At 40.6% G+C, this 13,406-nt stretch overlaps 2 protein-coding genes across 2 annotated transcripts in view; one reads left to right on the top strand and one right to left on the bottom strand.

The window, feature by feature from the left end:
- The window catches only part of THSD4 (thrombospondin type 1 domain containing 4), a gene marked incomplete at its 5' end in the record, with an annotated part of 579,672 nt that overhangs the window by 73,844 nt on the left and 492,422 nt on the right, over positions 1–13,406 (top strand). Inside the window, one exon of the mRNA XM_081084939.1 lies at positions 10,737–11,184. Coding sequence (XP_080941065.1) covers positions 10,737–11,184 — 448 coding nt within the window. The remainder of the gene's footprint in view (positions 1–10,736; positions 11,185–13,406) is intronic.
- Positions 11,424–11,606, bottom strand: LOC308530290 (cytochrome c oxidase subunit 7C, mitochondrial-like; the record flags this gene model as incomplete). Its single annotated transcript, XM_081106847.1, has 1 exon — positions 11,424–11,606. One exon carries the CDS (start codon positions 11,604–11,606, stop codon positions 11,424–11,426), a length of 183 nt encoding a protein of 60 aa, XP_080962973.1.

The following is a 13,406-nucleotide window of genomic DNA, read 5'->3' as shown; positions in this document are numbered from 1 at the left end:
CCCAGCCTAGAACAGTGGCTGTGGGCACCGGGTAATGACGTCACGTGGCAACACCCGCTTCCTCTCCTAGTGACTAGCCTCCTTGGAGTTTCTTCAGCCAGGAACACGACCTGCTTTAAAGCCAAGTGGGAACATTTTACACTTTAACCAAATGCCCTGTGCCTCATCTCATTTGATTTTCACAGAAGTCCTGGAGTAGGTAGATAGGAGACTCGATGGAATCCTGTTTTCATTAGCTGGAAAACAGAGATTTAGAAAGCTTAGAAACTTGACCCAACTGAAAAGAAGTAAGAAATGGTGGACCTTGAAAATGACTTCAGGTTTTCTCACTGCACAGAATATAGTCAAACGCTGCTGCAGTTAAACCCTTTGTTCTCCCTGGGTGATCTACAATAATAATCTGCTTCATGTTGATATTTACTGCTGTGTTGCTGAAAATCACCTGAAAGAGAAGTTGGGGTGCTTCACTGGGCTGGAAAAAGTTTAGCTAAATCAGAAAGCAGGTGTAATTAAGCAAGTTTATATACATAAAGTTCTCGCTGGTGCCAATTGCACGCATGTGTTTCCATCTGTCGTTGATTGTGAATTTAGTTGACACTTCTATTATAGAGAAAGGGCGAAAAGTGATATTAAAATATTTCTTCTAATTACTTTCCTTTCACTGTGCATGAATTTGTGCACCGGGCCACTAGTCAATAATAACCTTAAATGTAAATGGGTTAAGTGCTCCAATAAAAAGACATAGGATAGCTGAATGTATACGAAAACATGACCCAAATATATGCTGTCTACAAGAGACCCAACCACACAGGATAAGAGTGAATGGATCAAAAAATATTTTCCATGTAAATGGAAATGAAAACAAAGCTAGGGTGCTCAGCGGGTGAGGCTTAGTGGTTGAGCATCGACCTATGAACTAGGAGGTCATGGTTCGATTCCTGGTCTGAGCATATGCCTAGGTTGTGGGCTTGATCCCCACTGTGGGGTGTGCAGGAGGCAGCCAATCACTGATTCTCTCTCATCATTGATGTTTCTAGCTCTTCCTTCCTCTCTGAAATCAATAAAAATATATTCTTAAAATCTGGTGTAGCAATACTCATATATGACCAAATAGACTACAAAATGAAGGCCATAATAAGAGATAATAAAGGTCACTACATAATACTAAAGGGATTGACCCAACAAGAGTATATAACCCCAATAAACATATATGTACACAATATAGAAGTATATAAATATATAAAAAATACTTCTAGAGGACTTCAAGGGAGAGATTCACAGCAATACAGTCATAGTAGGGGACTTTAACACCCCACTGACCTCACTGGATGGATCTTCCAGACAAAAAATCATCAAGGAAACAGTGATTCAAAATGACACACTGGATCAGATGGATTTACTTGATATTTACAGAACATTTCACCCAAAAGTTACAGAATATACATTCTTCTCCAGTGCACATGGGTCATTCTCAAAGAGATAACACATTTTAGGACACAAAACAAGTATAAGTTAAGAAGATTGAAATCATATCAAGCATCTTCTCAGATCACAATGGCATGAAATTAGAACTCAAATACAGTAAAAACACTAAACATTCAAACACAGGGAGGCTAAATAGCACGTTATTAAACAATGAATGATTTACCCATTGGCCAAGAAAGAAATCAAAAACTTCCTGGAAATGAAAAGGAACACACAACAACCCAAATCAATGGGACACAGCAAAAGCAGTCATGAGAGGGAAGTTTATAGCATTACAGGTTTATCTCAAAACACAAGAAAAATTATTAATAAATTAACCCTACAACTTAAATTGTTAGAACAACAAGAAAAGCCCAAAGTAAGTAGAAGGAAGGAAATAATAAAGATCAGAGCAGAAATAAATGACATAGAGGCAAAAAAAAAAAAAAAAGCAATACAAAAGATCAATGAAATTAAGAGCTGGTTCTTTGGAAAGATAAACAAGATGGATGAACCTTTAGTCAGACTCTTCAAGAAACAATGAGAGAGGACCCAAATCAAATCAGTAATGAAAGTGGTGAAGTAACAGCTGACACTATAGAAATATAAAGGACTGTAAGAAAATACGGTGAATACTAGATGCCAACAAGCTGGTCAATGTAAATGAAATGGACATATTCCTAGAAAAATACGGTGTTCCAAAACTGAATCAGGAAGAATCAGAAAACCTGAATAGACCAATAACAATTGGTGAAATTGAAGCAGTAATAATAATTAAAAAAAAACAACCCAACTCCCAGCAAACAAAAGCCCTTGTCTGGATGGTTTCACAGAGGAGTTTTACTAAACATTCAAAGAAGAATTAACACCTGTTCTCCTCAAACTATTCCAAAAAATCCAAGGGGAAGGAACACTTTCAAGTTCTTTCTATAAGGTCAGAATTACCCTAATTCCAAAAACAGATGAAGACACTACAAGCAAAGAGAATTACAGGGCAATATCCCTAGTGAACATAGATCAGCTGTGGGCAAACTACGGCCCACGGGCCGGATCCGGCCCGCTTGAAATGAATAAAACTAAAAAAAAAAAAAAAGACCGTACCCTTTTATGTAATGATGTTTACTTTGAATTTATATTAGTTCACACAAACACTCCATCCATGCTTTCGTTCTGGCCCTCAAGTCCAGTTTAAGAACCCATTGTGGCCCTCGAGTTAAAAAGTTTGCCCACCCCTGACATAGATGCTAAAATCCTCAGCAAAGTATTAGCAAATCAGTTCCAGCAATATATTAAAAAGATCATACACCATGTCTAAGTGGGATTTATTCTAGAGATGCAGGCTGGTATAATCAAAAATCAGTAAACATATATCACATAAACAAATTGAAATAGAAAAATCACATGAACATATCAATAGATGCAGAAAAAGCATTCAATACAATTCAACACCCATTTTTTATAAAAACTCTCAGCAAAGTGGGAGTTAAGGGATTATACCTCAGCTTAATAAAGGCCATATATGACAAACCTATAGCCAACATCATACTCAATGGGCAAAAAATAAAACCATTTCCCCTAAGAACAGGAACAAGACAAGGAGGTCTTCTCTCACTACTCTTATTCAACACTAGGGGCCCAGTGCACGAATTCGTGCACCTTGAAAGGAACTGTGGGCTGCAAGGCTGTGGTGGGCACAGGGGCGAGTTTCAGCCCATCCTCCACGTCCCCCGCCCAGCCTCTCCCTGTCTGCCAGCAGCCTTGCTCCCGCTGATGCCGCTCCCATGCACTGACAGCACTGGCCCTGCTCACACCTGCTGATGGCGTGGAGCGACTGGGGCTGGCGCTGTCAGTGGGTGCAAGTGGGGCTGGCACCAGCAGCAGGTGTGAGCACTGGGCGGGACCGCAGCACGTGGGAGCAAAGAATTTTCAGTAACCACAAGAGGCTTGCGCCAATGACAGCGACCCGTGCCCTGCCTTGGTCTGGTGCCCCTGCTCACCTGCTCCACCATCCCACCACAGCCGACACACGCCATGTTCCGCACGCACCCCCTGGTGGTCAGCACATGTCATAGGCACTGGTTATTGGGTTGTTCCTCTGGTCTATTTGCATATCAGGGTTTTATAGATAGATAGTACTGGAAGTCTTAGCCACAGTGATCAGACAAGAATTAGAGATAAAAGGCATCCAAATTGGAAAGAAGTAAAGCTGTCATTATTCACAGATAACATGATATTGTATATAGAAAATCCTAAAGATTCCACCAAAAAACTAGATTTAATAAATGAATTTGCCAATTTAGCAGGATACAAAATTAACACTCAGAAATCGATGGCACATTTATGCAGCAATAATGAATTCTCAGAAAGAGAAACCAATAAAACAATCCCATTTACCATAGCAACAAAAAAATTAAGATACTTAGCAATAAACTTAACCAAGGAGATAAAAGACTTGTACTCAGAAAACTACAGGATGTTTAAAAGAGAAGATATAAACAGTGGAAGAATATACCGTTTTCATAGATTGGTAGAGATAACATAATTAAAATGTCCATACTGTCCAAAGTAACATATAGATTCAATACAATCCATATTAAAATACCAAAGGCATATTTCACAAATCTGAAACAAATCCTCCAAAAATTTGTATGGAACCAAAAATGGCCCCCGAATCACTGCAGCCATCTTGAGAAAGAAGTACAATGTTGGAGGGATCATAACACCAGATATCAAGTTTAATTACAAAGCTACTCTAATAAAAACATCCTGGTACTGGCACAAGAACAGGCATATAGATCAATGGAACAGAACAGAGAACCCAGAAATTGATCTAAGCCATTACGCTCAATTAATATTTGACAAAGGAGGCAAGAGCATATGGAGTAGAGACAATCTCTTCAAAAATGGTGTTGGGGAAATTGGACAGATACCTGCAAAAAAAAAAAAAAGACAAAAGAAACTATACCACCAACTTGCACCATACACACACAAGAAAAAACTCAAAATGGATAAGAGTCTTAAATGTAAGTTGTGAAATCATAAAAATCCTAGAAGAAACCATAGGCAGCAAAATCTCAGACATCTATTAGAACAGTATGTTTGCGGATACATCTAGGGCAAAGGAAACTAAGGAGAAAATAAACAAATGGAACTACATCAAAATCAAAAGCTTCTGCACAGCAAAAGAAACCAACAACAAAATCAAAAGGGAGTACACTGTATGGGAGAACATATTTGCCAATGATATATCTGATAAGGGGTTAATTTTCAAAATATATTAAGAGTTTCTACAGCTTAACAAAAGGAAGACAAATAATCTATTAAAAATGGGCAAAGGACTTAGACACTTCTCCAAAGTGGATATACAGATGGCCAAGAGACATATGAAAAAATGCTTAAAGTCACTAATCATTTGAGAGAGGCAAATCAAAATAACAATGAGGTACCATCTCACACCTGTCAGAATGGCTACCATCAACAAATCAACAAATGACAAGTGCTGACGAGGATATGCAGAAAAGGGAACCCTAGTACACTGCTGGTGGGAATGCAGACTGGTACAGCCATTATGGAAAACAGTATGGAGTTTCCTGAAAAAAATTAAATATGGATCTGCCATTTGACTCAGTGATCCTACTTCTAGGAGTATATCCTAAGAAACCTGAAACACCAATCAGAGAGAATATCTTCATTCCTACGTTCATGGCATCACAATTTACAATAGCTCAGATCTGGAAACAGCCCAAGTGCCCATCAGTAGATGAGTGGATAAAAAAGCTGTGGGACATTTACACCATGGAATATTATGCAGCTGTAAAAGAGGAGGCTCTCTCACCCTTTGAGACAGCATGCAGGGTCCTGGAGACTATTATGCTAAGTTAAATAAGCCAGTCAGAGAAAGACAAGTATCATATGATCTCACTCATCTGTGGACTCTAAAAAACAAAATAAACTGATGAACAAAATAGATTCAGATACATAGAAGCATGGAACAGATATGGAATCCCAGAGGGAAGGAGGCAGTGGGTGTTTGGATGGGAAGAGATTAACCAAAGTACTTGTGTGCACATATGCATAACCCATGCACACAGACAATAGGGTGGTGAAGGCCTGGGGCAAGGGGCAGGTGTGGGTTAGAAAGGGTCAATGGTGAAGAAAAAGGGATAGCTGTAATACTTTCAACAATAAAGATTTAAAAAAAAATGCGTGTGAGGAGGTCTAGGTGAGACTGTCAATTTGTGGACCCAGGACCCACAGCATCAGCATCACCTGGAAGCTTGTTAGAAATGCAGACTCAGAGGCTCCCCAGACCTCCTGAATCAGAAGCTATAGTTTGACTAGATCCCCATGTGATTTGCTTGCACATCACAGGTGAGAAGCAGGCCCGAGTCTAGAGGTTAGTCGGGTCTATGTGGTTGACTTTGAGGACAGGTTGTTGTCATTTGTGGGTGATGGTTGTAGATGACACATTTTCAGGGTCCCTACGTAGTTAGGAGACAGGATGTGGTGTCCTTGTGTGAATCATCACAGTGACTGTTTAGCATTAACATCACAAAGCTGCGTAACATCACACATAACAAGCCAGCCTGTTGTGAGCAAAATATTTTGTGTGTTTATTACCCTTTCCAAAATGCTATTTGCAGCCATTATCTCAAGAAACAATTTCCCCAAACACCCATGGTAGTTCACTGGAAGAACTGGGCCTGGTACCTGGTGTCAGAACCCTTACTGTTATGTTCTTGTCACTGAGCCATGCTGTGGGGGATGGGGACGCTGCATTGACTTACGTTGTCAAGGGCTGGAAATGTGAACAAGCAGAAAAAACATCACAGCAGATGCTGAGTAGATGTTCATAGAAGATGCTCAATGAAGGTTTGTTAAAGGTTGTTGCAACAAATGATGGAAAACATATGATAAAAACTGCTTTCAGATTTAAAAGATTCATTCTCAATTTGATCTTTCTGACACCTTTCTAAGTCGATAGGATGAAAATTATTCATCTTCTCATTAAAAAAAATAACAGCTTTATTGAGATAAATTAACATAGCATAAAATTCACCATTTAAAGTATATAACTCAGGCTTTTTGTATATTCACAAGGTTGTACAACCATCATCACGATCTAATTACAGAACATTTCCATCATCCCCAAAAGAAATCCTATATCCTTTAGCATCACTTCTTAGTCTCTCCTCTCCCAGCCCCTGGCAACCACTACTCTACTGTTTTTGTCTCTATGCATTTGCCTGTTCTGGACAATTCATATAAATGGAATCATATAATGCATGCCTTTTTTTTGACTGGCTCCTTTCACTTGGAATGTGTTCAAGGATCATCTATATTATAGAAAATATCAATATTTCAACCCTTTTGTGGCTATTAATAAGCCAATCCTACGAATATAATATATGTTGTTTATCCATTCTCAGTTGGTAGACATTTGAGTTAAGATTTTGCGTGGATATATGTTTTAATTTATCTGGTTATATATCCAAGATTGTAATTGTTGGGTCATATGGTAACTCTACATTTCATTTTTTGAGGAACTTCCAGATAGTTTTCCAAAGGACTGCACCATTTTACACACCAGAAATGCATGATGGTTTCAGTGTTTCTCCATCCTCTCCAATACTTGTTGTTGTCTGTCCTTTTACTCTAGCCATCCTAGTGGCTATGCGCTCATTTTATCGGTAAGAAACCTGAGGCTTCATTATTTGCCGGAGTTTGTAGAGCTATTAAGTGGCCAACTCAGGTCTTTTTTAAAAGCAAACACTTGTGTCATCCATGTTCTTGCTAGTCGTGCTTTAAATCCGTTGCTCTTACTAAGTTACTTACTCTTTACAACAACCTTTAGGGAAGATGGCCTTGTCATCTTTATTTAGAAATGCATACAGGGCCAGGACTGGGCCCAGGGGAAGGTCCTTAGGTCCCAAACTTAAGAAATCACTCTCAGGTTCAAACAGCACTCGCCTGACCCTCTGTGCTTCACTGGCCTCATCCTGCTCTTGGCCCTGTTTGGAGAAACCGAGGCATCAGAACACTGCGTAACTTTTCCAAAGGCTCAGTAATTAATAAGTTAGCAGAGTTGGGATATAAACCCAGGAACCCTGGCTTCAGGGTCCAAGTCAACAACTACTATACTACACCATCATATACATCTTTGATCTCCAAACTGGGATTTTTCTGTTTCTTTCTTATGGCTTCAGTTTCTGAAATTAGCCAGAGCTGTGACAAGTGGGGAAAATTCTGGCAATGGGTTATGGGGAGACCACGCAGAAGTATTCAGCTTAACAGCCCCCGGCCTCTCCGCATGGACCCCTGGGTTAGCCCTCCACATGGAGGGTTAACTGGCCGCACAGTCCGCCTTGGCCACATCTGTGCTCATTATCCCAACTCTGCATAAACCTTCCTGGTTCGTGCTGGCTGCTCTGCAAGTGGCCAGATGTACTTTGTGTTGGCGGGGAAGAGGCCATTCTGAATGGTCAGGATGATGGGCTCTGACCAGCTGTAGGGAAAACACAAGTCCTCCTGGCCAAGTGGGGATGAACATGCCACCGAGTCAAGTATTCAGAAATCACATCTCATAATCACAGCCTGATTGGCTGCTCATTCTCATTAGTCTGGTTCTCAGAATTAGCTGGTCATTTATTTACAAATGATCATCTTTCTGATGGTGTTACTATTTGTGGGTTTTGAATGGTTCTCCTGCTTAGGCAGAGCCTCCCACAAGGCAGTGTGAAAAGAAAAATATACATTTGCACATGTACACGTTACCCTCAGGAGTGATGGGCAGCCTTGGAAAAGATGCTTGTGCAAGTCCTCAGCCAACAGCAGTTACTGTGGCTGCTCTGCTCCCAGGACAGAGGTCCAGTCAGTCTTGCTTCATCAGCTCTCACTAGGTGAGCTGCCGCAGTGCAGTCTGGCCTAGGTCTTTTGACATATGTCACAAACTCAGAGGGTTTTTGTAAAACTTTATACTTATAGTTATTCATTAAATGTGACAAATTTTGCTGTTGAATTTTCACCTTTTGGTTTGGAATTTCAATTCCATCCTATGACTTTGTTTCTCAAAGCAGTGGGTGTGTGGACCAACAGCACCAGCAGCACCTGGGAGCTTGTTGGAGATGGAGAGCCTCAGGCCCTGCCGCAGACCTCCTGAACCAGACCCTGTCTCTTAACAAAATCCCTTGGTGCTTCCTGGGCACATCCATGTTTGAGAAGCTTTGCTCCATTTCTGTCACCTTCAGTCGCCTTCAGCTGGGTGTTTCCACCCAGTAGTTACTTCGAGGCTAGAATTTTTGGTAGGCTTTCAGATCTTTAAAAAAAAGACACACGCACAGAGAGAAATTCTTTCCTTTGTCTTTGCATGATGTCATTCATTTTACCTGGCCTGCCACAAGAAAGAAAAAGGCAAATTACATTCAAGTTATACATATTTTTAAGACTAACTTCTTAACTGCATCTCTTAAAGCAACATGCTGGATCTCCCATCGTTAACAGAATCCCAAGTGTTGCCAAGATTAATTGAGAAATGCCTAAAGGCAAAATAAGCACTGTAGCATAGTTTAATTCAAAACCGTATCAGCTAAGAATGAAGGTGCAATTAGTGATGAAGATGTTAGTAACTGGTTGTGGTCTGTTAAATTTTATATTCAGTGGTTACTAGTATGTTCAGTGAAGATATTTCCTCCTGAGGACAGAAATTAATGTTTCACCTTGATTGCTACTTAATGTGCTTATTTTAATGGAGCCATCTTGTAGAAACCCTTGGGCACATTTCCAATTTTATGTAAAAGTAGAATTATTATGGAAGCATATGACTTTAGAGTTGGAACGACCTTCGCAGTAATTTAATCCAGTTCAGTCATTTTACAAATAAGTAAGAGTTATATGACTTACTTAATGAAGTCATTCCACAGAATATTGGAACCTGCGCTTCCCAACTCTCAGACTAGTGGCTGAAACTTTTCCAGATCCCTCCAGTCAAAAGTTCTTTCTCTTGCTCTGGCCGGTGTGGCTCAGTTGGTTGAGTGTAGTCCCATGTACCAAAAGGCCGCTAGTTTGATTCCTGGTCAGAGCACATGCCCAAGTTACAGGTCAGTCTCTGACATATTGGAGGCAACTGATAGATCTCTCTCTCTCTCTCTCTCTCTCTCTCTCTCTCTCTCTCTCTCTCTCAGATAAAAACAACAACAACAACATATTAACAGGAGAAAGTGCTTCCTCTTGCCTCACAGTCCTGAGTGTACCATTTTTGCAATGCCTCCAAAACCTTTATCTTGCTCTGCATTATGTTCTACTTGCTTTTAGTTGTAAGGCTGAGGTTTTGGGGAACTATGCTTGATTCATTCTTGTATTTCATTACCATTCCTGTTATGCAAACAGCTCCTTTATAGTCACTTTACATGCATTGTTGTGCTGGACCTGGTTTTCCTCTCCTCACTGGAGCTGATGGTGTCTTCACAATGGCAGCTTGAAGTTGGCCATGCTGGGAGTATTTACACTATGGAAGTGAAAAAAATTCTACAGATCAGAGCTTTTATGCCCTGGAATGCCAGTTGTCAAACATTTCCCAGCACACTACTTTTTACGTGACTTTCATAAGGTCTTACAAGGCAGCAGGTCTCAATAAATCCATACCAATGTGTAGATGACCATTGTTCAGCATGGGTTGCCTCAAGAGTGATGTGTAGCCAGTTGCTCAACCTCCTCTGGTTTCTTAAGGGAGTAAGTCTGACACAGTGCAAGTCAGGCCTAGGACTACATTAGAATTTGGCTGCTTGGCTAAATACTACTTATCTAGAAATGCTATTTGGACATGAATGGTAATGGAAACAGGGTCTGAAATATCAGGCATAGTTGAGTGAGAAAAAACCCACAAACCACTATCAGAAAAAAATGGACAGGAAGTTACTATAGCTGAAATTACAATTATATCTTTATACTTCTCAAAAAACCTTCAGTGGCTCCTCCTTACAACCTATAAAAATACCCAAACTCCCTGACATAAGTCATGTACAGACCACAGCTCACCGTCCTAAACTCATTTTCAACTGCTTACATCACCCACCTTCATTCTGTCTTCCAGCCACTGCAGAGCCTGTTCCAGCCCCCAGGACATTCCCTCTTCCTGGAATGCACCCTCTGCCTCCCTGTCCCACCACGGGCTCTCTCCTAAACCTCTCTACCCAGTCCCTCTACCATGGACCAGAACTTCTGGGCGAACATGACCATTCCCATGACTGTTCATCTCCTTTCTTGTGTCTCTGTAGGAGCAGGACCCGAGGTCCCATCGGCCCTGGCAAGTATGGCTATGGGAAGGCCCCATACATTTTACCACTGCAGACGGACTCCACACACTCACCGCAGAGGCTTCGGAGGCAGAGGTCCTCGCCCCGGCATTCCAGGTCCCAAGAGGCATCGGGTCCTAGCTATGGCTATAGCCCTCCACGTGGCCGGGCCCCCCACCGTGGCCCTCTGTACCGGAGTGACAGTGGCCCTCATTCTGGACTGCAGGCCTCAGAGGCTTCCATCTACCAGCTGCCTTTGACCCATGACCAGGGCTTCCCTGTAGCTTCAAGTTCCTTGCACAGCCCAGAAACAAGCAGCAGCCATGGCATGGGGGCCCACAGCACAGCCCTGAGCTTCGCCCAGCCAGCCCGGTCTGCAGCAATCTCCTGCATTGGGGCCTATCGCCAATACAAGCTGTGCAATACCAACGTGAGTACATGCCTCTTCTGGGCCTGGGATGGCTGCTAGCTTACCTTCCTGTTGGGTGGCAGTGAAGATGTGGAAGGCAGCAAGACATGGTTTTCTAGGCCATGTTTTTGGAATTTTTTTTGGAGGGAGGAGTGCAGAAAGGAGGAAAAAAGAAATAAAGGGAAAACATTGCTTTGGGAATAAGAGAAATCCATTAAGTAATTACCTATTTCATGGAGTAACTAAAACACCCTTATTTCTTAAGTTGTTGGTGTTACTAGAAAGATAGGTGTGGCAGATCCTGATCCAAAGTATATAATCATCATAACTAGTAACCGCCACTTGTTTTCCACTGGAAATGGCAAATTCCTCCCTGGGGCCTCCTCACAGTGGCTCCTACGGACCATGGAAGTTGTGAACTTCGAGGTGCTCTGTCCCAACATAGCGCTTTTAGAAACCCAGTGAAAGGCGCCGAGACCAAAGGAGGAGGAAGTGGTGGTACCACACAAAGTCCTCCTTTTTTCACAGCCAAGTTCCCCTGTGTGCTAGGCCATGATTTTCAGTTTTTAAACCTTCCTTGCCTCTCATTTCTCTCCATTTATTCTCCCCAAAATAATTTCTTGAATCACTTATTGACAACCTATTGCTTCATATCAAACAACTTCCAAATTCTCAGTGGCTTTATGTCAACAATTTCTTTCTCAGGGATCTGTGGGTCAAGTGCAGTTTGGCTAATTTAGGGCAGCCTGTGGTGGCACCAAATAAGTGGGAGTTTAGGCATTTGACTAGCCTCGGTATCATTCAGTAAGTTTCCTTGAACTCTCCCTGCTCTTCCAGGCATACACACACTTTAGATACAGACCTTGAGAAAGTCTGATAGTGAGTAATTGAAGATTTCACAACTAATGAATAGCAAAGGAAATTATAAATGGAAACTACATAATATGACCAAATGTGTTTAAAAATATATCAGTTTAAAAACTATATATAAAAGAGAAAGGAATGGAGAATGTGTAAAGGTTAAATTTCCAAGTTGCTATATTTTTTATTAATAATTTAATCTGCTTTAATACTCTGTTACTGGGTAACAGGACAGCTGTTATATATTAGCTTCAATTTCCTCATTAAAGATATATTTCCTGCCATGGAGTCCATAGAAATGACTTAATTTGTGATTTTAATAATTTCTTTGAATTCCTGGATTGCTTTTTAGCTTGTTCTTCAACTGACAGACTTCAGGAATTTTTGTAAAGCAGCGATTTTTCGAAAGCCATTACTAATCAGTCAACCAGTAAGTCTTAATTGAGCATCATTGCTCGTCTTGTAACAAAGTTGTGAGGACCATAAATCAAAAAGAAATATTAGTGCCAGTGATTAGACATGGTCCCTGTTCATTCATTGCAATTCTTTTAAGATGAAATGAATTCATTTCCAGTGGAGAACTCATTCTCCCATTGACTAGTCTGTTTCTTAATTTTGAAGACCAAGTAAATCAAAGATAATGGAAAAGGGAGAGGGTATTTGGCATATATGTGGACCTGATATTTTCTAAGCATTTTTTCATCTAACCTACATTTCTTTAGACTGGGCACTTCTTGCCAGACCTATGCTTCCATAGCAGGGCTGTCCAGCCCATGTATCAAACATGGTTTCTCTAGGTTCTGGGGTAACTCCACTACTGAGGAGATTGAATTGCGATGAATCTTCAAAAATTGTTGTGAATTCATTATATTTTGGAAATAGGCAAAACAATGTTTCAAACCCAGGACAAAGATGTAGTAGACATAATAATAAAATATTGGCAAAGGATCATTCAAGTTTAATTGCCTTCTCTGCTGTAACACTTTGCACAGTGTCCTCCCCAGTGCACCCTATCACCCCAAGCCACATCCTATTTACTCTTATTGAGTAAGCATTCCTTAGCAGTTCTATTACTGTATATCTTCTTTTTATAAGCCCATGGCTTCTTGTGACTTGGACCATACTTTATGAACACTTTCATTTTTAAAAATTATTTTAAAAATAATTCCTATTTCTCAATTACAGTTGACAAACAATATTATATTAGTTTCAGGTGAAAACCCCAGTGATTAGACATTATATAACTTACTAAGTGATCATCCTGGTAAATCTCATACACATCAGACACCATATATAGTTATTAGAATATTATTGACTATATTCCTTATGCTATACTTTATATCCCCATGACTATTTTGTAACAACCAATTTGTACTTCTTAA

This window comes from Myotis nattereri (assembly GCF_964212035.1).
Source record: "Myotis nattereri genome assembly, chromosome: 1".
Taxonomy (NCBI): domain Eukaryota; kingdom Metazoa; phylum Chordata; class Mammalia; order Chiroptera; family Vespertilionidae; genus Myotis; species Myotis nattereri.
The sequence above is the reverse complement of the archived record's forward strand: the minus strand, read 5'-3'. Positions and strand labels throughout refer to the sequence as shown.